At 44.4% G+C, this 27,027-nt stretch overlaps 1 protein-coding gene across 2 annotated transcripts in view; it reads left to right on the top strand.

Moving 5' to 3' along the window:
* The window catches only part of GRIA1 (glutamate ionotropic receptor AMPA type subunit 1), a 312,889-nt gene that overhangs the window by 210,630 nt on the left and 75,232 nt on the right, over positions 1-27,027 (top strand). For both annotated transcript variants that reach the window (XM_002923596.4, XM_002923597.4), the window contains exons 9-11: positions 7,444-7,554; positions 8,324-8,530; positions 14,621-14,991. In XM_002923596.4, coding sequence (XP_002923642.1) covers positions 7,444-7,554; positions 8,324-8,530; positions 14,621-14,991 — 689 coding nt within the window. The remainder of the gene's footprint in view (positions 1-7,443; positions 7,555-8,323; positions 8,531-14,620; positions 14,992-27,027) is intronic.

The following is a 27,027-nucleotide window of genomic DNA, read 5'->3' as shown; positions in this document are numbered from 1 at the left end:
CTGGCAGAATGGTTATGAGCTTGGGCTTTGGAGGCAGAAGGCCAGGACTTCCGTCTCTGCTTTGCTCTTCACTAGGCATGTGACCTAGAACAAGTTATTTCACCTCCCTGGACCTCAATTACATCATCTCCTCTAAAGGGGGATAAGGTCCTGACCTTCACAGGGTTGCTGTCAGAACTAAAGTCAACAGTGCCTCCTGCCCCCGTGCTTGCAGTGAGCGACTCAGAGAAGTAGCACCTGCCACGTAGTGGACGCTGGGCACGTGTTGGCTTTGTTTGTTTCAACTCCCTTCTTTAGGCCACCGGGTTTTTTTTGTTTTGTTTTTGTTTTTTTGTTTTTTTGTTTTTTTTTAAGGATATATTTTTTATTATATTATGTAAATCACCATACAGTACATCCCCAGATTCCGATGTAAAGTTCGATGNTTTTTGGGTTTTTTTTTTTTTTTTTTGGTCAGCCTTGAGTTTGAGTGAATCAGGCCATACAAGCCCATGGAATGGATAAATCACCCAACAGAAAGAACAGAGTAACCTTAAAATCCACGAGCAAATGGCTGCACTTTATTTTTCAGATCCCGAGGCTGTTTTTCAGCTTACTTTCCAATGACTAAATTCTTACTTAGACTGTGGGCTCAAGCATCCTTTGTTGACAGGGAATCTGACTTTGAGAAAATCAATTCCTCCTGATCTGTGGCTTCAGGCCTTTTAGTCAATCAGCCTCCTAGCAAAGTAATTTCTTAGATTCAAGAGTGACCTAGTTGTGCTCGTTTTGGTGTACGTTACATGGCCTTACCTGATAGATGTAATAAAGAGGAGTTGCTGCTTCTGGATCTGGGGCCTTGGGGATACTCTCCTGATCTTCTGGCCTGTACCCTTGGCACCGATGTGCCAACGCACCCTCTAGGTATCTGGGTCCAGTCTGACATCCCGCTGAAATGTGCACACTTCCAAGCATCCATCCATCATACAGTTAGCAGCTTCAGATGCCAGAATGGTCACTGGCTCTGCTAAAGCTGAATCCTCAGGAAATCTTGTTCACTGATTTAGAGATCTCTGTCCGAGATCTAAAATCCATGGTCAAATCCAGGTGAGATCACAAATTCTGATAGGTGGCAGCTGAGGGAGAAGTGCAAGGGAAGTTCTTTCAGCAAGGAAGCAGTGTTGTGAATTTAACCATCTTTACCATCATCATTGGTCCTGTAGCTGTCTTCTGCCCTGTCTGCAGGCATCTGCTTCTCATTGCAGCTTGACTTGAGCCCCCTGCCCTGCCCTGCCCCAAGTTTCTTATCCCTGGTTCTTCCCCTCTGTGTAAATGCATAGGACAGCCTGGGCAGGAAAGCAAACTAAAGTGACACAAAGTCCTGCTGATGTCAGAAGTAATCTAAAGAATTCACAGCCCTCCATTCCATATGATCTTTGGAGTTTTTCTATAAATCCTGGTGACCCACCTTTGGACATGCCAAATCCTCTGACATCGCTCCAACCCAACCACCTTTCTCTATTTCCATGGCTGACCCCAGAGCCCAGGCTACCTCCACACCTCCCTGGATGTGTTCAGGAGTCTCCTGACCTGTCACTAGTCCTGCTTTCTGTGTCCTTGCCCTTCTACAAGGCCATTTTTCCACCACGAGAACTGGGGCAATAATTTTCAAATATGCATCAGGTTCTATTGCTCCTCTGCTTAAAATTCCACTGGCTTCCTGTTGCAGGTACATATAATTCCTTACATTGACCTTCCGAACCCGAGATGCTGCTTCCCTCTAGCATGAGCTCTTGCTCCTTTTTCTCCAGCTCATCACCTCACAGCTACACCAGCATCTTTCTGTCCCTTTCCCTGGTGTTCTCTATCACTGCAGTTTCATGTGCTGTCTCTCCCTGTGGTTCAGGTCTCGGCTCAGATAAAGTCACTTTGGAGAGGTGGTCCTTGACCAAGCTATCTAAAGTGGCCCCCACCCATCTGGCACAATCCCATTATCCCATTCTATTTTTTTCTTAATGCTTAGCCCTTCTGATACATTCTTGTTGGTTTATTGATCTAGACTGATGTTGGCCGACTTCAGCCTGCAGACCAAATCCAACCCACTGCCTGCTTTTGTATAATCCATAAGCTAATAGTTCTTTTACATTTTTAAATGGTCAAAACAAATCAAAAGACAACTATTTCATGATATGTGAACATTTTACAAAATAAAATTTCAGTATCCATAGCCCCATTCATTTGTTCAGATGGTGTCTCTGGCTGTCTCTGCATGCCAGCAGCAGAGACGAGGAGTTCCAACAGAGACTGTATGACCCACGAAGCCTAAAATATTTGCTCTCTGCTTCTTTACAGATGAAGTTTGCTGACCACTGACCTGGATCTATATTGTCTCTCTTCCCCTCTTCTCCACCTCCCTGCCACTAAAACGTCAGCTCTCTAAAAGCAAGGACCATAGTTGTGTTATTTATTATCTCCTCCCTGCCTGCACTATATTGACACATAGTAAACACATGCAAATAAGTGGTTGTTTATTAAATGAGTGGACAGTTTATTGGATGTTGCTGGGCAACCAGAGTGCATACTATTCTGGCCCATATTTCCATTGCCAGCAAATACGAAAAATTGCTGGCAACTTTGAAATAACGCTTAAAGCAGAATTCAAAGTCATACATAAACGTATTAAGTTCAAATTCTTTAAATGTGTTAGTTAAGATAACCCTAGGTTCTGTGACAGATAAACTCTGAATTCTTAGCTGTTTAATGCAATAGATGTTTAATTCTTATTCACCTGGTGACCAGTTTTGGGGCTGAGTTGCTCTGGTTGAGACTCAGGCTTTCAGAGGCTCCACTGTCTGCTTGCATCTTTCTGGCTATCGACATCTAGCTAACAGATGAGGAAGAACCTGCCCAGGAGATCTGGGGGGAGTCAGGCTAGGAGACATGTGCATGACTTCTGCTGTATTCCACCGGCCAGAGCCCAATCACCTGGCCCACCTATATGTCAGGCAGGCTGGGAATCATAATTGCTGGCTAGGGAGCCACTTCCCACCAATACCTCTATGCTAGGGAAAGAGAACAAGAATCCTTGCTGGTCATTTAGTTGTCTTGGCCACAATAGGCAACTTACTTTTTAAAAATGTATTATAACAGTTCTCATTTTTGGAGGTCCCGGGCTGTGGCTATAGAGGCAGCTGAGAGATACAAATGTGTAAATCTGACTTGCTAAGTGTGCAAGGTAGATCAATGGAGTTTACTGTTCTATAATCATCTCTTCTTAGACTTCATTAACTTAAAAAAAAAATCTGATCTAACATCTAGACTCATTTCGTACATTCAAAGAATCTTTAGAGGTAGATGGAAACAGAGATCAAAAATTATAACTGGCCCCAGGAGAAGACCTCTCTCTGTTAGAATTGTTTAAATCCCCTCCTGAATAGTGGGCCCCATTCTTTACCCAACCACTAGCTCTGATTTACTTTCAGATAGAATCAAAGGTCTTGCATATCCTCAGTAGAGAATCAAAGTGCCGTGTAATAATCCACCCCATTTCTCTAAGAAAGGGAAATTTGCTCTCATCTCTGAAGTGCAGTGTCTCTTCAAAAATCGTTGCCAACTTTCTTTTCATCTAACCGTGGAACCAGATCTCTCAGCCTGCTAGCTTATGTGAGGTGCAAGCCAGGTTTTGCTATCACCCCACTCTTTTGACTGGCAGTATTGTTTTATTTCCCTACATAAAATAAACTTGTTTGCAACATTTAACTATTCCTCTAGCTTTTGATATCAAAGAGACTATATTTAAGCCAAGCTATACAATCATTTTTATAGATCCCAATTTAACACTTGTGCCATGATACTAGCTTTGAAGGACCACTATCTTTAAAAATTAAAGTCTCTTTCTAAGCCATATAAATTTGGTCTACACAGATTTATCTTGCTCCCCCACCCCTTTATCAAAATAACATGGATTCTTAGAGCAATGTTTTGTGGTTTGGGAAGCACTTACCCTAGGACATTCTGCATGTAAAGAATTTGGGAAATGCTCTACGATGTATACTTCTTTTGGAGATTGACAATTTTAAAGGTAAATTGATCCTGAAATGTCTTATACCGCAGAAACTTGTTAGCGTTCACCTAGGCTTTACCCTACTGAAATCATTTTTTACTTTACTGACAAGATGAGCCACATACTGTGTTCACTGTTGTACATGCATTAACTCATTTAAGCCTCAGCAGCTCCGAGAGACAGAGAGTCTATACCAGAGACTCAGATACTTTTGATGTTTCTGTTCTACAGAGCGGGCACTGGGGCCCACTGAGGTCAGGTAACTGGCCCTAAGGTTAGTAATTAGGAAAGTCTACCTCTTAAACCATGTCTTTCTATGCCAGAGATTAATGTCTTGACTATCAGGCCCCCACTTTAAAAAATAATACTTAATAATACACTGTAGATTTTAGAGAAATTAGCTGCCTGTCAAAGGAGGCAACTTGATCTATACTGATGGCTTGAGTAGGAGCAGCTAAACCTGTGGCTAATTGTGAAGAAGGGAGGGAGGGAGAGAGGGAGGGAGGGAGGAGAGGGGGAGAAAGGAAATGGGAATGAAAACCCCTTAACATCATTTGTGGGGGGGAATGACATTTGCCAGCCCTTCTCCCAAGTTTGTATTGATTATATTAAATAATCTAACCTTTGAGGTCGATGCCCTGGCTTCTGTGCCCTGCCACTAACCTGCTATATAATCCGTATAAGTTAGATCATTTGATTTCCCCAAGCTTCCATTATCCCATCTGTAAAACAGAGAAAATAATCCCAAGCCTGTCTGTGCTATTTGCATGGCACGAAGAGCAGAAGAGTTAAATGTTGTGAAAGTACTTTGGAAATTTTTTTAAAACTTGCGTAGTGATATACTACAATAATGATTTTAAACATTTTCAGCCAGAGGGCTCCTTGTTAAAGGGAATCTCAATATGTGAAAGAGCTAAAAAGCAGAGCTGTTTTGAAGGAGGAATGAGAAACCCAGAGGTCCCACCTCCAACTCTCTGACACCTCACCCACTTCCCATGAAAGTGGGGAAAGGTCTCCACAGATGCCCCAGGTTTCCAGGGAGCACTGGCCTAGCAAAGCGAGGGAGGCGAGACGGCATCCTGGTTTTGCACAAGTCCCCTGGTCCCTCTCTATAAAAGGAAGGGGTTGGAAGAAATGATTCTGCATGCCTCTTCCAGCTCTGACATTCTGGAAATCTAAGTTTCTGGTTCTTGTGTCATTAGAGAGAATTGTCTCCTATGCTGATTAAAAGTGCCTCACACAGGCAACATTGTGCACATGCCTGTGCTGAGGGTAGATCTTGACCCAGTGTCCTGAGAGACAGGCCTCTGAGCTGTCTCAGCACCGTCAGGGTCCACTGTCTCCATGTTGGAGGTATGCATTCTCTTAACAAACATTTCCTGAGCTGCTTCTCTATGAAAGAATACGCTGTGATAAGAAAGGCATCCTAGAAGGACTAGACCTCCAGCTTTGTCCACCAGGAGCCCACAGCGCCGTGGAGAGACATACAAACAGCTAGACCACAGGGCCAGTGGGGACCTCAGGCTTTGTCTGCTAGGAGCCCACAGCACTGTGGAGAGATGGGGAGCAACATACAAACAGCCAGACCACAGGGGCTCCCCAGTAGAGACCTACTGAGGCACTCAATGGTGGGCAGGCAGCTTATTGGAGCACCAAGGGCATGGCCCTGCAGTCACACTTCCTGGCTCAGATCCCGGCTCCGTGACTCTCCACATCTCCGTTTCTTCACATTTAAAATGGGAATGATAATTAAGTACCCACTTCACAGGTTTTTGTGAAGATGGAAGAAGTTAAAACATAAAAAACACTTAGAAGAGTGCCTGAAACCCAGGAAGCACTCACTAACTGTTAACTAAGATGATTCCAGCCCAGAGCCGAGTCCCCTCATAGCAAGAACAGCATAGCCACTTTCCAGCTGCATCACCTTGGACAAGTTAGCAGTTCCCCTAGCCAAATGAAATGGCACAAGAACTTTAAAACACTCAGTATTTGACGTAGCAAGAACATAATCAGTTCTGGCAATTATCATCATTGTTGTTAATGGCAGTGAGATCACAGAGAGAATTGCTTCTTTCCAACTGAGGGAACAGGGAAAGACGTCAAGGTGACAGTGCTATTTGAGTTGACCACTGACGCGTGCCTCAGCTCTGGGAGCCCGAGCTGAGTCCTGGCCGGTGGGAGACCTGCTCATCCCTCTGCATATGTACTTCCGTTTCTCTTTCCCTTTTGACCCTGTATCTACAAGCAGCAGAATGACCACAGTACAAAACACAACTGTCTAACAATAAGTAGAGCCAGAGACAGAAGTGTGTATTTGTGTGTTTATGTGTATTAGCCATACCATTCTGCTCTTCCCAAACCTTCCATGACTCCCTGTTGCCTTCAGGATAAAGTCTGTACGGTTTAGCTTGGCATTCACATCCATCTCCCACCCAGACCCATGTGCCCACTGCCCTGTTGAGCTAACCCTATCTTCTACCCAGGAGGCGTTGAGCTTATGTATCTGGGCGGAGTCCTGCCTTCGCATCTTGGCACATGTTCAAGTTCTCTCCAACCTGAAAGGCTTGGGCTGAACCTGTCCATCTTTTGTGAGAGCATGTGTTGTGTGTGTCATCTCTTTCCAAATAGGCTGGGGGACTTCTCAGAGCAAGGACTACCTCTTAGACTTTTGTATCTCTCTCAGCCTGCCACATAATACTCCCAGTGTTTTAGCTCAGAGCCTTGCACACAAGAGAGATCCAATAAATATTTGCTGAAAGACCTTGGAAATGAGCCAGTATAAATAACCTACGGATTTAAAAAATAGTAATAATAATGTTTTCAGCCAGTATTTTTAGGCACTAATATATCGGCAGTATTATAATAGTTTATAATTGGAAATAAGAGAAATAAATGAGAAAATAACCATCACCTAGGAAGTTAAATCTGGATGGAAAAATACAGTTAATCTAAAAAGAAAGCAAAAGGAATGTAATTTTTAAATCCCATGATTCCAACTACCATTCAGAATGAGCTCAGGAAAAGAAGGGTTAATAGGCAGGGAGGAAAATGGGGTTTGACCTGTGAACAACTGCAGGGAATTCAATTTCTACAGCCCTGGCTTACACTGTACAAAATAGTTTAGCTGCTTTAACAGTGAAGCCCGCCCTGCTCAAAGGGGGGAGATTTCCAGGCTCAGCCCATCACAGTGAGGATGTTCATAGGGGTGGGGCTGGGAGGACCTGGAGAGCATCTTACCTCTCGTTGAATCTACCAGTACTTTAGAGTCTGGTGTGTCTAGTATTGTATGGTATGATGCTGAGGCCCTTGCTTCTTGGTCTGATGCTGGCTGGGTGGTCCACGGTAAGCCAGTCCTGAGGAGCCTGGCTCGTCTTATGTCACCACCTTCCTCTCCTTAACAGATTGGTTACTGGAATGAAGATGATAAGTTTGTCCCTGCAGCCACCGATGCTCAAGCCGGGGGGGACAATTCAAGTGTCCAGAATAGGACATACATCGTCACTACAATCCTGGTGAGTACTCAGTCCTTCATCGAGGTTATCTAGGATGCAAGCTAGACCAACACAAAAGGTTTTCCACTAGGAGCAAAAGTTGGTCACGCTTCTTGCCAAAACTGTACCATGGGTAGAAAGAGGGAGTAGAAAAAGGAAGAAGTCAGAGATGCTGTTTTCAGTCTGGCTCTGTCGTGATTTCATTTTGTATCCTGGGATAAGTCACTTTCTCTCCTTTGAGCCGCAGTTTCCCTGCATATAAAACATGATGGTGAGACTAAATTATGGTGGTTCTCAGATTTTACATTCCCTCAGTAGAAGCCATTTTCAAAGGAAGTCTCCTAAAGCCCAGCACTTTAGATGCTTTATATTATGTTGGCTAATTGAATTTAAGGAAGAAGAAAAAAAAAAAGATACAGTGGATGTAAGTGGAGCTACTGTGATTCTCAGTGATTGACCTTGAGAAAGCTGGAGACTGTTTAGGGTCTACTTTCCCAGCATAGTGCCCCTAGAGGTACCTCCAAAAACTACAAGAGCTCCTGGAACATTATTTTAAAAGCTGAGCCCTACATCTCAATGATGAAATATTCTTATTTTAAGAGCTTGCTTCCTTAGCCCAAGAAGTTTGTAATAAGAGGGAGCAGAAATGCAAGACTTAGATTTAGGGACTTGGAGAGACTTCTCCAAAGTTAACCAACGTTAGCAAAATCCTCCGCTTCCAGGCCAAAGTCCTCCTTACCTCTGAGTGGACCCACAACCCACGTTCTCTCTCCCCCCATTTCTCCACCAGGAAGATCCTTATGTGATGCTCAAGAAGAATGCCAACCAGTTTGAGGGCAATGACCGGTACGAGGGCTACTGTGTAGAGCTGGCAGCAGAGATTGCCAAGCATGTGGGCTACTCCTACCGTCTTGAGATTGTCAGCGATGGAAAATATGGAGCCCGTGACCCTGACACCAAGGCTTGGAATGGCATGGTGGGAGAGCTGGTCTATGGAGTAAGTTCTCTGCAGGGTGGGGAATTGGAGGGCAGAGAGAGGGTTTGACACAAAATCATTTGGTGGTTGGCTGGCCCTGCACAGAGATACCTGTTGGACCCCTTTACTTAGTGCTGTTGCTACCGAAAAGATGAGGGGTTCAAAATCTATTATCTTAAGCCATTCTCTGCTCAAGGTTCCTGGTCCCAGCTTCCTCAGCCAAACTTACCTCACTCTTGTGACTTCGGTTGATCATCATCTAACACAGGTGATAGCTAAGCTTCAGAACCAGTTTTCCCAAGGCAGACTGCTGAGTTGCCACTTCCCTGCTCAAAGTCATTTATGGCCCCTCCATGTAAATTTCTTCTCTGGTGTTAGATGCATCCTGGATCCAACCCAACTTTCTAGTCACCCCACTACTCGCTTTCTTGTACCTTCCACTTTTGCCAAACTACCCCAAGTCATTCTGTTCTGTAGAGTACTTCCTTCCATTAATCACCCCCAAAGTCCTGTCACTCCTCCAAAATCTGCATCAAATATTGCTTTTTCCAAGGTGCCATTTCTTTCTCCACATAATAGGTATAAATTCTCCTTTCTAAGTGCTCTTGCCTTCCTGTGTGGAGTTTAGTTTCTTCTTCTATTATGGCTTACCCCACATTGTATAATAGTTATCTATGTAGTAGTAGATCTCTCTCTTTATATCGCTCACTACACTTGAAATAGCACCATGCACAATTGCTATAAAATTTTCAATAAGTTGAAGCAGTTTTGAGAAGCCACTGAATGCCTGAATTGCTTGAAGTATTTAAGGAATCACCGAGAAGTAAAAGATCTGATCCCTGTCCCCAAGGATCTTAACATTTTACGGGGTAGAAAATACAGTGAGAGAGAATAGTAGAAGATAGCATAGTTCAAGGATCAGGCAAGAGGATAACATGAGTTTGCCTAGCCCTCAAGAGGGCTATGGAACCTGAAAAGTGGCCATGTTCAAATAGAGAGAAGGGCAGCCCAGGAATTTCTAGTGATGGAAATAAGAGCAAGAAAACACTGGTCCTTTGTGCAGAGGGCTCGGACTGAGTAGTCAGGGCGATGTTTGAGTAAGAAATGGCATGGGGAAGAGTGGATTGATTCAGTGGGCACTGGGAGATGATGAAGATACTTGAGCAGAGAAACAACAAAAGGCCACGTAAGAAGAAATCAGCCACCACTTGCAGGAAAGGGACTGCGACAGCTTCACATGCAGAAATTGAAGGCTGCATCCTGGGTCTCTGAGCAGAAGAATATGCCGCCGAGTCCCAGGTAGATGTTGAGTTCCAGTCAGGATGAAGCAACCTTTTAGGTTAAATCTCATTGTCGCCCCCCGCCCCCAGGGCAATAGGAATCATGATGGCCTTGAGAGCCATACAAAGGGAATTCAAAGGAGAGATGGGATAAGGAAAATCTTCCACAGGAAAGTGGCTTTTGAGATGGCCTGGTAAGATGATTAATGAGTTGATGAGGGGGAATGTGCTTCTGCCCCTTCTCCTCCCTCTACTTTCTCTCACGTTGGGAAGCTCCACTGATGACAGAGTCCTGGATGCTTTAACGCTGCATCTGGAGGCTGGTTTCCATGGGAACCTCCACTAGCATTCATCTTCGCCCTCACCCCACGGAATGCAGTTCCCTTAGCAAAAGGCCTGTGATCCGGGCAAAACAATGGTACGATCCTCTTGATCTCAACTCCCCAATAGCCAACAGTCAGTGATGGGTCACTGGTTCATCCGTAAGAAACCAGAGTTTCCTCTGCCGCCCCAGGGCCCATCCTTCCCCATCCATCCCCTCCCCTCCATAGGGGCCATCCTTCTGCACGGTATAAACTGTATTCTGAAGATTCCATGATGGGCCCAATTCAGTACTTGCCCTTGATTTTTGGTCTGGCTTTCTTTTTCTGTCTCTCTGAGGAAGAATAGAAGCATTTAAGGAAGCATCTGTCAGCCACCAACAACTAGAAGGTTGGACGAAACTCATCAGGAGGCCTCCAAATTTATTCTTTCTGTGCCTTTTAAATAGCTAAGCCAATCAAGTTCTCTCATCTTCCTTTTTCACCCTCTTGTTCTTATCAAAAATTGTAGTAGTAGCATTTCCGCAGGTAGTATGGGCCAGGTGCTATGCTTAATACTTTACCCACATTATCTCACCTACTCCTAACATCCCCACAAGATACATATAATTATTCTCCACATTTTGTAGATAAGGACAGGGAGGCCCAGCAGGGGGTGGGTCATTGGGCCAAGGACAGCTAGTAAAAGCAGAGTTGTGACATGCAGCCTGGCTTTCAGCTGCACGCTGGGTCCTACTGCCTGTATAGAAATCATACCATCCGGGCACTGGACCCTAAGGCCACCATTAACTGGGAATGAGAAGAGCAACAGCATCTTCATTCTCAGATGCCACATCTGAGTTTCTGCTTCTTGCATGGGTACAGCTTTGGGCTCAATTCAAAGGTGACTTCCCTGCCTGCCTGTCCTCTGTCTTGGCAAAGCAGAAAGAGAGTGAATTTTGCAGACTGACACCTGGATTTAGGTTCCAACTCTGCCTACTGGCTACACGACTCCTACAAGTTACTCAACCCCTGAAAAACAGGGAAAGTGAATCGCTTACCCCAGGGCTGGGGTGGGGAATTTCCCTACACAGTGCCTGGCTCAGAGTCGATCTCCATCCGTTATGAACCCTTCTGGTTTTCTGCACATTTTGCTTTTACCTACAGCATCAAAACTGTTTACTCTTTCCCCGGGATTGTTTCTAGACATCACATATTTTGTTTGGGGCTCTCCTAGGTCAATGGTTCTCGAAGTATGGTATCTGCACCAGGAGCAATAGCATCACTGGGCAACTTACTAGAAATGCAAACTCTCAGGCATCACTCTGAGAATCAGAAACTCTGTCAGCTATGTTTTTAAAAGCCTCCCATGTTTTTAAAAGCCCCCAGGTGATTCTGACATATGTTCCTCTTGGAAAGCCACTGTCCTTCAAAGTCAATTTAAGTAAATAATTTTGAGTGTCTGTGAAACTCGTACATTTCACAGTATTCTCACATATTCGAATTCTTTGGATCCTCACAAAAGCATCCTATCAAATAAGTAAAGCAAAAATTATGCCTCTTTTTTTTTTTAATGAGTAATTTGATATCCCAAAAGACAGTGGTCTCACTTGAGGCCACGTGGTCAGCAAGTCACAGAGCAGAGCAGCCAGGTATGCTTTCCCAGGTGAGCTCTGCTTTCACCAATCCTGCGGAGCTCCGGAAACAACCGCAGGTGGTTGAAACAACTCTCCAGACCTCCCAATCAATGTCAGACAAGCTAAAACACTGCAGCTTCGCACAAACCACCTTCACTCTCTGGACCTGAGTTTTTTTCTCTATAAAGTAAGGTCACTGAATGTAGCATCTCCCACTGTGTGTGTACCCTACACACGTGGGTCTCTTTTGATGCTCGGGGATCCATGGCCAGATAATTTTAGAAGTAGTGCATCTACTTCCGTCTCTTGGAAATTCTCAGTGCACAGTGATCTTTTAAAGGTTCTGAGAAGTCTTGCCCCAAAGTAACCCATTTAAATTCACGTTTTCCAATGTTTATTTTCATGTCGTACTTATGAACATCCTTCCAGAAATCATGCTCCATGAAACAAATCCTGGAATCACTGAATGAACTGAGCTCTAAGATGATGTGCTGCTAGGATTTTTCCAGTCTGCAGTTCCATCCGTTAACTCACATCAGGGGGCATCAAACAAAACCATTCTGTTCTTGTTACTACTTTCAAAGCTGGTCTTCATTCATCTCCCTTTTGGGCAACTTGTGGTAGTACCTCTCGGTTATTTCCATGACTTTTCTCCTCCCTTCCTTTTCTCTATTTCTTTCTATGTTAGGTTACAGAGGAAAGAGTAGATATCTTCTCCCTTGCACTAGCTTGTGTTTGGGAAAAAAAGGGGGGGGCACCTGGGTGGCTCAGTCGTTAAGTGTCTGCCTTCAGCTCAGGGTGTGATCCCAGAGTCCTGGGATTGAGCCCTGCATCGGGCTCCCTGATCCACTGGGAGCCTGCTTCTTCCTCTCCCACTCCCCCTGCTTGTGTTCCCTCTCTCTCTGGCTGTCTCTCTCTAACAAATAAATAAAATCTTAAAAAAAAAAATATATATATATATATATGGTATATCAGGATTTATGCAATGGTTATTAGGAAAAAAATAGAATTACTATCAAATTCACACCTGATTCCACATTGCTTTATGGAAAGTTTCTTTCTCTAGGTGAGAATTTAAGTCATTCTGAAGTCAGGCTTTTTATTCCACTTAAGGCACCTTCTCTAAAACCCCAGACAATGAGAGTAACCAGAGGAAATCCTGTCTGTGCAACACCAGCCAGCAGCTGAGTGGGGCCCTTGTCTGCACAGCATCTGTCACCAGCTTCACATCTGGACTGTAGTGCAGTGTCATGAGAGAAAGCCATCCTCCTGGAACAGATTTGCACAGACGTGTCTCTTGTTTCAAAAATGAGTGTTGTGGCACCTGTCTGTGGAACCTTTTTGGGTTTCCAGTATCTCTTGATCTCAGGCCAACAGAGCAGTGGATTTTTATTGTACAGATGCCAGTGCTTCTGCCATTAGGGAGAGTGAGGGAAGACCAAAGAGCAAGGCTGGTGATTCCACATGCTGGGTGTCCAAGAATGAGCACTGCAATCTTTTTATGTTTATCTATGTGCTGGATTTGAATTTTAAAAAAGTGAATTAACTGTATGTTTCTTAGGAGTCTTCTTGAGAAATACTTGTGATGCACCTTTTCCTCCTCTCTGCAAGGCCTTCACTCACATGTTTCCCTTCTTCTGGAATGTGTACTGTTGCCAGAGGAACAAGATCCTACCCCTCCTTCAATGCCAAATTTATGTGTCACCTCTTTTATGATGCAGCCCCTGATCTCCTCAGCCAAAATCAATGTCTCTCTGGTCTCTCTCCTGTACCATTCTGTATCTCTTGGATAGCACATATCCAGCCTTCCTTGCAGACTGAGAAGTTGTGTGTGGCGGGGGGGGATGGATATGTATCCCAAACTCTCCTACTAATTTGTAATACCCTGAATGTAGGGACCATAGCTCACATACATCTTCCAGCCTAGGGCTTGCACATAGTAAGTGCCCAATAAGTGTTTATTGAGTTAAATTTGCCTTTATCCCATTTGCCTTTATCCCACCTTATTAGCCAGGGCTATCTTAGCTGCAAGTGAAAGAAACCCAATCCAAACTGGCTTAGGCAAGCAGAAGGGTTGGTTCATGTTCCTGGAGATAAAGAGAATATATTAACCCATTTTCCTAGGGCTCCAGGGTAAGCCCTGAATTTAGCATGGCCCAAATTATATTATGGACCAGTTTCTGCATCTCTCACTCGAACTGTCAGGGCTAATGCTCATTAAACCACTTGGGTCCTATGCCATTTTTTTAAAGATTTTATTTATTTATTTGAGAGAGAGTGAGAGAGTGTAGGAGCAGGGGGAGGGGGAAAGGTAGAAGGAGAAGCAGACTCCCCACTGAGCAGGGAGCCCAATGCTGGGCTTGATCCCAGGACCCTGAGATCATGACCTGAGGCAAAGGCAGCCACTTAACCGACTGAGCCACCCAGGCACCCTGGTCCTATGACATTTTTGGATGAATCATACTGACCAGGGAAATGAAATAATGATAGCCAAACCCAGGTCATGTGCTTCACCAGGCAACCAGGTGATCAGCCCCCTTTGAGCTAGAAGGACTAAGAATGGAGCAGGAGTGATTTTCCAGCAGAAGAAGGAGGTATGGCTGCTGGGCAGGCAGAAGCAACAGATATCACAACATCCCCTTCCAGTAATGTGAGGAAGATGCCTTCACAGTCAGAGCTGTCAAACAATGGGATAATCTCTCCTGTAAGATAGTGAGCTGATCATTCATTTGTCAGAAATACCTTATAGAGAGTAGGAGGGATTAGACTTCTAAGGTTCTTTTCAACTCTCACATCAAGATGCAAAAGAATATTCAGTGGAGAGAGAAACAAGAGAATACAGAGCTGCTGAGCTCACTGCATTTCTTCTTCTTCTTCTTTTTTTTTTTTTTGCAGAGAGCCGATGTGGCCGTAGCTCCTTTAACTATCACCTTGGTCCGGGAAGAGGTGATAGATTTCTCCAAGCCATTTATGAGTTTGGGGATCTCCATCATGATAAAAAAGCCACAGAAGTCCAAACCTGGGGTCTTCTCCTTCCTCGATCCTTTGGCTTATGAGATTTGGATGTGCATTGTCTTTGCCTACATTGGAGTGAGTGTCGTCCTTTTCCTGGTCAGCCGCTTCAGCCCCTATGAATGGCACAGTGAAGAGTTTGAGGAAGGGCGGGACCAGACAACCAGTGACCAATCCAATGAGTTTGGGATATTCAACAGTCTGTGGTTCTCCCTGGGAGCATTCATGCAACAAGGATGTGACATTTCTCCCAGGTCAGTCAGCTCTTCTCAACCCCTTTGCTCAATGCTGTATTTTTCTTGGGGAAAAAAAAGCAAATACTGGAAAGTTAAGGGATAGGAATTGTTTCCAAACTTCACTGTATTCAGCTTTTCAACTATGCTTTACAGTCAACTGTCCAGTGTATGCTGTTGATTATCTGGATGCCTCCTGTGTCTGAGCCAGCTCTGTCTGCTATCTGGTTGATGTGCTCTGTCAAGATTAACAGGAATAATTACAAGTCTGATGTTCTGTAGCTGAAATGTTCAGAGAAGGGGTGAGGGACAGTATGGTACAACTAACATTTAGTGATCACCTCTCAGATGGGAAGCAAGGTTTTGAGTCCCATATGTGCATTATCTCACTGAATCCTCACAGAAGCATAAGGTGGGACCCTTGTTATATCTTCTTTCATAAATGAGGAACCACACAAATGTTGAATCTTGCCAAGGTTACAGGGCTAGTAGCTAGGTGAGTTGAGACCCAGACCACCACCCTATACTACTTCTAAGTGATGGAAGGAGCGCTGAACTATGAGTGGGTCCCAGCACTGGCTGTAGTGTGCTCTGTGTGGCCCTGAGCAGGTCACCTGACCCTGATAGACCTCGGTTTCTTCATTTTTAAGAGAAAAGATTCTCTTTTTCTTAGTTCTGAGACAGACCTCAGAAATAATCTAGTTCCCGTGGTGATGTAAATTTGTTTCTTGTGGTTCAAAACTGGGGTTTCTCAGAGGTGCCTCAGAAACTGCATTGAGAGAACTTGGGTGCCCAAATCAGTGAGGTTGCAGCCCCCCACACAGAACGAGAGTAGTTCCATTTTTGTCTGTCTTACATGTTAGATTGTGAATACTATTTCTTTTGGGAAAAAAATTATTCTGAAGCTAAGAAAGAAAAAAAAAAGGCAGGATGTAAAGTAGGGGGCATGAAGAAAACTTTAAATCTACCAATCCTCATATTTATTGAACTCCTATCTTTGTGTGTAATGTTCTTTCAACTACATTCTGGAATGTTCATGCCACAGATCCCCTCCAATTTACCTGATACACAAGCACTGACTATATTTCCTTTTCCTTTTATGGTTGTTCACTCTCTATGAACTCCTTTTCCACTAAGTAGTCCCCTGTAGACTACCAAGTTTCTAAAGCACACAGGGAGGCATGACTTAGAACTTGGCTGTTGTGAATAGATTTGCACACACTGTCACCCTCTGGGGGGTGACATAAATATTAAGCCCTCCTGGACCTGTGCTGGAGGCCTCTTTACCACCTGTCTGTTTTGCATTTGGGTGTCAGTGAGAACCAATATTCCTAAGTAGCAATGGAATAAAATTCTTCCTAAGGAGCTTCCCTCAGGACTCATTTTGGCTGCTGTATAATTTAGGTAGTCTCATTGTTCACCATTATAATCGTGTTTTTCTTTAAATAAGAAGACAGTTGGGGGGTGGGGTGCGTGGGAGAGGAGGTGTGAGACTGGATGCTTGGCCAATACTGGCAAACACATGGTGAAGAGTAGATAGAACCAAGCAGGGGAAGGACTTGCTTAAAAATAAATCAGGCCAGTAGATAAACAGTGGGAAGAAATGACTCTTAGCTCGTCAGTATAATATAGGGCCATCACAGTATGCACGTGTCTAAAAAAGACCCAGGGGGTTGTTTTTCTCCATTATTTCCTTCCTCAGTGGGCATCTCACCTCCTAAGGGCTCACCTGAGTGGTCTGACCTCCGGGTATGTTTTCACACTTCCCACCCTTCCTCCCAAGGTCTCAAGTCGGTGGCCCACAAGAGCCGAATCCCCTGCCAGGCCTGTTTTTATTTGATCTGCACAGAATTTGGTCATGGTTGTGCACAGCCACATGGCAGCTGCCCTCCTTACCTGATCCATGTATCCCCCACTAGCTCCACGGCCCCCAGCTAACCACCTCCATTCCTTCATTACTCAGCTGGGCCCTGGGAGGGTATTTGAGTTTGTGACCTCTGACTGCAGGAGAATTTTCAGACTGTCTCCAGGCCTTCTGAGGGTTCCACTAGAGTATCTTAGGAGCCAACACTGAGGTGAAGAGGAGACTGAGCAGGGTCCAACCCAGCCTCCTTCCTCCTGATCTCCGATGGAACACCTCCACTCGCTGCCTATTTTTTCACTGGTAAAATAGAACAGTTCCCACCTCAAGTATTGTTGTGAGGTTTAAAATAGATCGATACAGATAGAACCCATAACATAATATCCAGGAAGCACTATAACACAGATGCCATTTTTTTATTATTTTACTGATTTTATATATTGGGCTTCTACTCAACTTCACTGGAAGAAAAGGCACTCCCACTGATTTGAAAGCCACCAGACTTCTCCCTTCTTGTGAAGTCCAGGGACAAAGCAGAAATAGCCAGTGGTTCACTCCAGAGACCAGCAACACCTGGATTCCTGAGTCTCCTCCTCACAGGAACTGGGCCGAAGGATTTGTCATTGTGGATTAAAGGGACTGACAGACAAAAGAATTAACCTTCCAGAATAAGAAGTTTTGTCTACTTGAGGTGGACTTTTCCTTATTAGGCCTCCCCTGGCCAATCCCAGAGCTTCGGGGCCCTATAGAAACCCCTTGAGGGTCAGAGTAACATCACAATGTATCCTGGAAATATACACTAAAGAGAAAAAGCGTCTACTTCAACTCACTAGGGCCAGACAAGAAAGACAGGGCGCTTAGACAGTGATCAGAGCCGGAGACTACGAACATCAACAGAAGCTTTTGTTTTGCTTGTTTTGCCCCAAGTTTCATGAGCCTCTGACATGCAAAGCACTGTGTCAGACAACCTGGGGGCTATGGTGGGAAGAGCTTTAAAGGGCTTGTATACACCCAACATCCTTCCAAATGAGCTTCAGTTAGTTGTTCTTGCTCTTTACTTAAAGAATAGATCATAAATCCTCACTGATTTAGATTTTCGGAAACTAAGTTCCATCTGAATTACATGTATCTACACTCATACATAAGTAGCTTTATCTCCTCATCTCTTCAAAGTTCCTGTTAATGTCTATTAATCAAAGCCAACAAAATGTAGCTAAATGTGCTTGCCTTCAATTAACCCAATAATCTGACCACAGGAATATGAACAGATGAAGAGTTGTCTTTCTTACATTATAAGAAGCATGGAAGCAGACAGTGGTTCATGGTTCAGTGAAACCAGGATCTGCTGTTTTGGGATTGTCTTGGCATTTGCTCATATTCACAAGGTGGCTACACCCAGATATCATGTGCATATTCAAGCAGTGAGAGAAGGAAGAAGGAAGAAGGACTGCCATTTCTGGCTGTTTGGATCAGAAAAACAAAAGCTTAGCAGAATACTCCCCACCGCAGCAGCTGATGCCTGCTTCTTTCTCATTAGTCAGAACAGTGGCCCATGATCGCTTCTAGTGGCAAGGAAGGCCAGTAAGGCAAGAACTTAGGTGTTCTAGCCTCTAGAGGGGAAGGGGTGGGGATGGTTGGGGAATCAACCAGCAGCACTGGCCACAGTGCCTAAAGCCAATGTTTTCTGCACCAACACTGTGAATAAATAATCTGTGATTAACACATTCAATGACATATGCCAGTAAATGCTCCTGAAATGCTTTAAAGACCCTTCCCACCTCTCCTTAAAATATTTATATGAGAAATTGGGTTTGTGTAAGATATTTAAATTCAAAGTTAAAATTCAGTTTAGCTGTGATCACAGATGACAATTTTTTGCGTTAGGCTGATGATGAGATTAAAATGCCATCCATGAATTGGCTTCATAGGCCTGCTTCTTGTGTCTGATGACCTATTTTTAATAGATATTTAGATTCCTTTTCCCATAGAGAGGAACATTTTGAGAAGAGATGTACAAAAGGAGGGACAAAACCATCACAGGCAAAATGTATTTTTAGTTCCTTCAACTTTCTTTTCTACATCATTTCCCCCTATCTGTAGCTAATGTCATTCACTTATTCAACAGATATTGCTAATTGTCCGTGATATGCAGGGCATGGTGCAGGACGCTGAGAATATGAAGATACATCAATGAGGAGCATGGGGGCTAGGCATATTTGCTTCAAGGAGCTGGCAAGTATGGTGCTGTAAGAGAGACATTAAACAGGGGATTGTGATGTGCTACAAATAAATTGACCTTGCTGTAGCAATAGATAATAAGGGAAGTGGAATTACAGGGGACTGACTTAAGGAGTCCTGAGAAAATTTCTCTGAGGAGCTGATAGGTAAGAAAGAGGTAAGCTTGCACAGAGCTGAGAGACATAATAACCGTGTGCAAAGGCTCTGAGATCGAAAAGAGCTTAGCAGCTTTCAGGGATCGAAGGGATGACCAGTGTATATGGCTTGCAGTGAATGAGAACAGAGAAAACATCAGAGAAGTAGGCAGAGTCCAGATTATGCGCAGCCCCATACCATAGTATAGATTTAGAGTTTCACTTTAGATATAATGGGAAGACACTGGAGAGTTTTAAGCAAGGGAAGGATTGATTTACATGCTAAAATACCACTCTGGGGAGCTATGAGGAAAATGAATCAGGCAGAGAATAGTCAAGAGTGGAAGCAGAGAAACTAAGCAAGAGGATCTCATGGCCGTCTAGGGGAAATTATAGAGATGGAAATTATAATGGTCATGAGGATGGATTTGTGGACTACATTGAAACTAGAACTGACAGCATGTGCTGATGGACTGGATATATGAGAGTGAGGGGAGGGAAGAGTCCATGGTGGATCTAAGAGATAAAGAGCACTTGGAAACCATGGAACCAGAGTTCCGGGGACCTTTAGCTTTGGATGGGATCATTAGGATGATCTAGTTTATCCATCTCATGTTACACATGAGGAAACCAAGGCCCAAGAGGCAAAGCGATTTCCTCTGAGGTGACCGAGACAATCCCTGTGGCCTGTTGATGCCCAGTCCAATGTTGCCTACCTGGCAATGTCAACCCAGGGCTCCACTGCCTGCAAGTGAGCTAAGAATGAGCCTCTTCACCTCTTTATTCCCACAGCCCCCACTTCCTCGATGGCTTGTCCATGGGGTAAGTACTTTCCTGGGTTCAGATAACCTTAGTAAGCAGAACAAGAGGGGTTCGGAAGGTCCTAGGAGAATAGAGGAACATGGGAAATTATGACTGCAGCTTTCAAAACTCTTTTATTCCTGATCTTAAAATGTATCAGAATATATGATAATTATCTCTACCTAGTGAAGATAATTAGTCTCAGTGAGAAGTCTCAAGTGGAGGAGTGATGGCACTTCAGAGATCTCCAAGAACCCTATACCACACACACACACCCCCACCAGCTAATCTACTTGTCGGGCCAAGCAACTGATTCACCATGGGAACAGGATAACCAATGAGCAGATCCCAACCTGATAACCAACAAGCAGTCTGACCTTTGCATTACACAAAAGTTTCATAGCAACCAGTACGCGATGACATTGAGAGGTGATGAGAAATCCACCCCGTCCACCTCCTGTTCTCCCACCTCCTCTCCCAGAGACAGTCATGCAAACCTCCTTCTCTTGCTCATCTTGTGTCATTTAAGTGCTGCAGGAGGAAAGAAGGGATGCTAAGAGTAGAAATTCAGGGACGTTGATAGAAGCTCCCTGAAATCATAAAATATTTCACCTTTAGAAAACATAAACTTCATTTGGGACACAGATTCATTGCTTCAGGGAACAAAAACACAAGGATATGATGCAAGATCATGATACAAGAAATGTAGGAGACAGATGCTTAAGCTTTCCTTAAGACTAGGTATAGGGGTTTCTGTGGAGACCCCCTGCATCAGAATCATCTGTCCCTCACCATTGGCCCCGGTGAGGGGATTCTGCAAATGTGTCAGGTGTGATCTGTGTAGGGAATATCTGGGATTGTCCCCATCCCTGGGGGACTTTAGCTCAGTGCCTCCTTCCTTTCAACCTTAATCCTCTGCTACCTGAAAGCAAGACCCAGAGCCAGGCTCCAATGCCCAGCAGTTTCACAGACCATTGGGAAGCACATGAGTAGAAGTTTCAGAATCTCCAGGAGCCATGGAAGTATTAAAATGAATGCAGTGACAGGAGGATACAGGCTTCACTGGATATGCAAATGAAAAGCATCATTTCCTGCATCTCAGCCAGCAATTCTGGCCATCAGGAAGAAGGAAGTCAAACGACGCTCTCCCTCTCGAGAGTGCTCCGAAAGTCCAAGGTTTGAGCAGCTTAACTGAAGAAGAGCTGGGCTTTTTCCTTTCAAAAATCACAATAGGCACATTTTTAAAAAGTGTTTCACTGAGCTGAAAGGGATGTTTAGAGCCATTTATTCACTCATTAAATGTTTATTTAGCACCTATTATGCAACAGACATGGTTCAAAGTGCTATATGACATATCGCTGAACAAAGCAGACAAAACTCCCTGCTCTCCTAAGAGCTTACCTTATAATGAAAGGAGGCAAGCAATAAGCACAACACCTGGAAAACGTAATCAACAACCCCCCTCCCAATCTGATAGGTGAAGAAGGTTCTGGCATACAAGGAGGGGAGGGACTTAACCAGGAGTCACAGAAGTAATTCGTGTAAGCTCAGTAACACAAGCATAGGGGTCGTCTGGGGGCTGTGGTGAACTGAGATATGCATATGTCAGTTGAAGGACACAGCCCCCACTCCGTTCTGGACAGTCATTGCCCTGGGAACTCTATGCAGAGGAAACAGCAACATGCCAAGATTCAGCTTGTGGGCCACCAGTTGGAGACCCCTGGAAGAATGGTGAGGAGTATAATATAGCACTGTACCTTTAATGAATTTAGACCTACTTGGAATATTATATTTATGTACTTTTTAAAGGAATTTTCCCCATTCCCCCCCCCATTTTGGGTCCCAAGTATGTGTTCCAAAATGTGATCATTATGTTTTTTCTCATCCTTCACATGCCTTAGAAAATCCAGGCCATGGATGGGGGCCGCACTAGAAGAAATATGATCCCTGTGTCTCTATAACCAAAAAAGCCTGCCCACGACTATATCTTCCTAGGTTCTACATTTTCCTGGAAAGAACCTCCTGTTTCTTTTTAAACTTTCTCTGGAAATACAGCATCTGCGACCGGAAGACCCAATTGTTCATCTGGAAAGAAGTACAAAATTCTACATAGGGAAAACATGAAAGCATTATTAATCGAATTGATGGGGAATGTATGCCCATACTCCTAAGAGGAGTCTGATGGTTTTGAATATGAGTTAGGCATACCATCCATCTGTGCAAATAAATACTTTTGCCCCAGGGATGTTCAAGGAAGACAATAGGCAAATTAAGCCCAAGGTATCAAGCAGAAGATAAATGGTGTCAGGCACACTAATACAGAAATGACAAACCTAGGTGGTGATACTCATGGTGTGCCTCTGGTGGCTTAAGAGGGCCTTAAAATAAGAAAGCCCAGTACCTGCTGGAAGCAGGATGGAGTCCTACCCAAGGAAGGCAATGGAAGAAGCTTTTGTCACAGGGGGCAGGACCACAGGACTGGAGGACGTGGTAAAGGAGCTTAGAAAACAGTTCAGTCTCAATCTACTATTAGCCCACTGGGTGAGTAACTTCCTCTGTCTGTCTTGCTTCTCTATCTTCAAAATAGCAGCAAGATGGTCCCTACTATGTCTTCAGACCCCCATCTAAGGTGTGTCTCCCTCTGATTCCCAGGTTCAGCCAGGGCTCTAGCCAAGCCAAGTTGTGCTTCCTTTTGTCATCCCCTCTGATTGGACTGACTGTTCCCATCTTTCCTGCTCCACTCTTCCCCCTTTGCAAACACTGGGTCCCCAGCCCCAATTACTCTTCTGAAGCTGTGCTTCATGGTAATGGTTATGCCTGAAGCCTGGAATAGGGTTGCTGCAGTTGAATCCTAGCAGTTTTCAAGTGTGGGAAGATAGCTTTCTGCACCTCAGTTTCTTCTTCTGGAAAATGAGGGTGATAAGAAGACGACCCAGCAAAAGTGTATTAAATGACATAATGCCTGGAAAGCTCTTTCTCTGCACAGGGCTGACCCACAGACAGTAAGAGCTGTTGATGCTGCAGTTGCTCTCACCACTGTCACTGCCTGTCTCTGAGGGCATCCCTCACCTGCTGCCCTGCGCTAGAGTTACCCTGGCCATTCCTCACCAAGACGCAGACTGATCTCTGCAGCTCATCCAAAACCTGGCACCGGGTGTTGTGTATTCAAATACGTGCTTGTTGAATTAACACGTCACTTTCTAAGCATCTCCTATTTTTCATTTAATGGAGAGAAAGCAGTCTAATGGAGAGAATTTCTGGCTGTCAGTAACTATCTGTGTCACATGGGGAAACGCAGTCCTGGTCTGTGAAGAGATCTGGAGGAAAATCAGGTAGAACTGGAGACAAGGAAGTTACGTAGACCCAGAAAACAAAGTTACCTGTCATCCTAATGTTGCCAGTTACCCCATTTTTCAGGGATGCTCCAATCTTCTCTCGGCTCCCAAGACAGTAGTAATACTTGCTTTCACTTGTTGCAACTACTATGTGTCACGCACTCTGGTGTTAGATCACATTACTCGGCATCATGACAACCTCTGCCTGGGTATGTCAGCACCATTCTACAGATGAGAAAACTGAGGCACAGAGTGATTAACTCCCTTGTCCATAGCTACCCAACAGAGCTGGTATTATAATCTGTGTTTGTCTGATTCCATGATTTNAGATCACATTACTCGGCATCATGACAACCTCTGCCTGGGTATGTCAGCACCATTCTACAGATGAGAAAACTGTCCATAGCTACCCAACAGAGCTGGTATTATAATCCTTAACATATTGCAGTCTTCCAAAACCAGAAATATTCTGAGGGTCCCTTAGGGCTCCCTGTGGATTATTAGAATTCATGAAAAAAAAAAAGGCACTCATTTTGCTCTGTAGGGCCCCCTCGCTCTGATTTTTTTAATGGACCTTTTTTTTTGCCTTGGGTTTTTATTCCATTTTTATTCTTTACAGTCTCTTTGTCTTTAAAAGCCATCTCCTGAGAAAGGAGAGGTGAACACCCAGGAGTGTACTCTGCCCCCACCAAGAGGGAGGGCAGTGAGGCCCCCTGGAGCAAGGGCAATGTGAAACAGAGACAGAAGCAAAGATGCAACTAGTGCCACTTTGGAGAGGCAACCTCTTGGCTTCAGCTAGGAGGTGACTATGGCATAGGGTAGGTTTCATAGTCATAGCCAAAAGCTGGAGAGGGCATGGGACTCTTTCACTGTAGCTCTTTAGGTAGGAATGGGGGTGGGGGAAGAAGAGGAAAAAGGATCACAAATGGCCTTAAAATTGTAGGGCTGAGAAACATCTAGGGTCCACACATTTATCCTATAGATTGTTGTGCAAATGTGGCAAGATATAAGGATGTCCCTTTCACTGTTGTTTTAAAAATCTGTTAGTTGTCCACTGTCCCTCAGCGTGAGTCTGCTGAAAGACGCGGTGGTTCATCACCCAGTGGAACCCAATGCAGCTGTTTCGGTAGAAGAACAAGGCTGCCTGGGCTGCTTTGTAAAGATCTTCGGGGTTGCATGGCAGGGAAATAATGGGTTGTGGTCCCACTGGTCCCAAATTATAGGTTCTTTTCACTGCACCAGGCTGCCTTTCTGGAACACAGGGAACTAAGAGAATGTGTAACTGAGGGCTAAACTCTGTGGCATGTGCATTTGGTGCCAAATTTTTTCTGAGAAAGGAAAAATTAGTGTGGGTTGTGGTGAAAAGAGACCTCTGGGAAGCATTGGACTGTGCCTTGAAAGATGAGATAAGATTTTCTACAAAAGCAAAGAGAAATGAAGGGAGAAATCTCAGGGTAGAGGTGGGTGGGGGGCAGGGATTGCCATGAACAAAGGCACTGAAGCAGGCGTGTGTTGAGCCATGGGACCTGTCAGTCAAGGTCATCCCTAGGTACTCATTAGCCAGAGGTTCAGAGCTCACAAAGTTTAATGATAAAGTCAGTACTGTGACTTTGGGGGACTTATAACCTTTATAAAGCCATTAAAGCATCACTAAGAAACAAGGAGTCTACAACGGACAATGTTGGGTCAGTTCTTAAAATCAGTAAGAAATTCCCAGCGCTGCATGGAGCACCTTTATTGATTGGTATTAAGGCTTGGTCTACCATGGATGGAAAGATGTCAGCCAGGTCTAATTCCTAGAATTCATAGGATCCTGGCTGGGCATTCAGGGAGTCCCTGCCACTGCTGCCTCCAGGTTATTTATCTCCTGAGTGGCACAGAGGAGCTGTCAGGCAGAAAGATGCCTTCCCTTCTGTGGAATTCTGGCTAGGCACCCACCTGATATTCATCTTCTTTTTCATGTCCTATTTTCTGTGTAGGTACTGGTTCTGGGAAGGGAGAGAGAGAATGGAGAGGGAGTTTATTTTGTTTTGTTTCTGGTTACTGTGTGTGTATATTTCTGTAGACACTAGGGAGCATTAATCAATCAAATGTTTTAATTGAGCACCATCTTGGGTCTAAACCTTGCCTTAGGCACAATGCTAAGCATTATGGCAGATGCAAAGAAGCAAGAAACATGAGTTCAGACCTCTGACTTTGCAAGTCAGTAGAACCAAGATAGATAGATAGATTGATTGATTTTTAAAAAGGTAGATAATAAAGCAGAATGTGTATTTGAATAATTCCCAAGCCCAGGATTTGCAGTCAACAGGTAGAGAAAAAAGATAGCTCTCTGAGGACTAAAATGATCTGACCTGGCTTAGTGAAAAAGGAGAGACTTGGGCTGGTCCCAAAGGATAAAGCTAGACTTATAGACAGAACTCCAGGTAAGGCAGTTGGGGGATGGAGGGAAGCCCAAGCAAAGAAGAAAAAATAACTGCATTTTGAGACCACATAACCATTACTCAGAGAGACCTGGGTTTGAATCCTAGTCCACCAGACACTAGCTGCAAGACTTTAGCCTTTAGCCAGTAACTTAACTACCAAGCCTCAGTTTCCTTAAAAAAAAAAAAAAAACTCGACCATTAATGCCAATATCATAGGATTCTTACAAGAATACATTAACAAAAACTGATGCATGTTGCCTAGCATATACCAGAGATTCAAAAACCTTAATTTTCTTTCCATTCTTTTGTGATAATCACATCACTTCCTTTCCACTTTGTCTCTGACTTCCCACCAATCATTTATTCTCTGCTGAGAGCTTTCTGGGACTCACTGCCATGAATCTCCTTATCTGGTTGTCCTCCTGGCCCAGCACTGGCCAGACGGAAGTCCAGAGACTGCTCCAGAAGAAGGAGGAAGGCTGCCAGGTAGTGTCATGACTACAGGGTGTGGACAGCATCACTCATCCCATCCCAGGGTTATTTCTCACTTTAAGCCTGGACAGGAACTGGATCTGAGCTCCTGCCTGCCTCCCTGGCAAAACTCGTCTCCTGGGCAGCTAACCTTCCCTGCTACCAGTCCCCTCCTCATCTCCTGGGCATCTGATTTTGTTTCTTAGTGGTCAGCATTACAGTGGCTTTCTCTGTTTCCCGGAGTGACAGACACTGGTTTTGCAGGACTTGTAAATATGCAGCACTTTTTCAACAGAGTAATTAAGAGCATGAGCTCAGGAGTTAGACCTGAGCTTATTTCTGCCTGAGACACTTATTTGCTGTGTGACCCTGGACAACTAACTTTGCAACTCAGAGTCCCTGTTACTATTGCTACATAAAGTCCAAACGTGTGGCATTAAACTACAGCCACGTTTTTATGCTCATGGAATCCATGGGTCAGGAAATTTGGAAAGCAGCATAGTGTTATGGTTTATCCTTGCCCGAAGGTGTTTAGGGCCTCAGATGGAAGAACTAAAAGGCTGTGGATGACTGGAAAACCGGGGGATGGAATCATCTGAAGACTCATGCACACAGCTGGCAGGTGAAGCTGATGTCCCAAACTCCTGCGTGTGCCCTCTCCATGCTCTGCTTGGGCTTCCCCAGCGTGAGAGTCAGTTCCAAGAACAAGGGACCAAAGAGAAGGCAGGCAGAAGCTGTATCACCTTTCATGACCTACCCTGAGAAGTCACATAGTATGACTTCTGCCGTAG

Source organism: Ailuropoda melanoleuca, chromosome 3, assembly GCF_002007445.2.
Source record: "Ailuropoda melanoleuca isolate Jingjing chromosome 3, ASM200744v2, whole genome shotgun sequence".
NCBI lineage: Eukaryota > Metazoa > Chordata > Mammalia > Carnivora > Ursidae > Ailuropoda > Ailuropoda melanoleuca.
The sequence above is the reverse complement of the archived record's forward strand: the minus strand, read 5'-3'. Positions and strand labels throughout refer to the sequence as shown.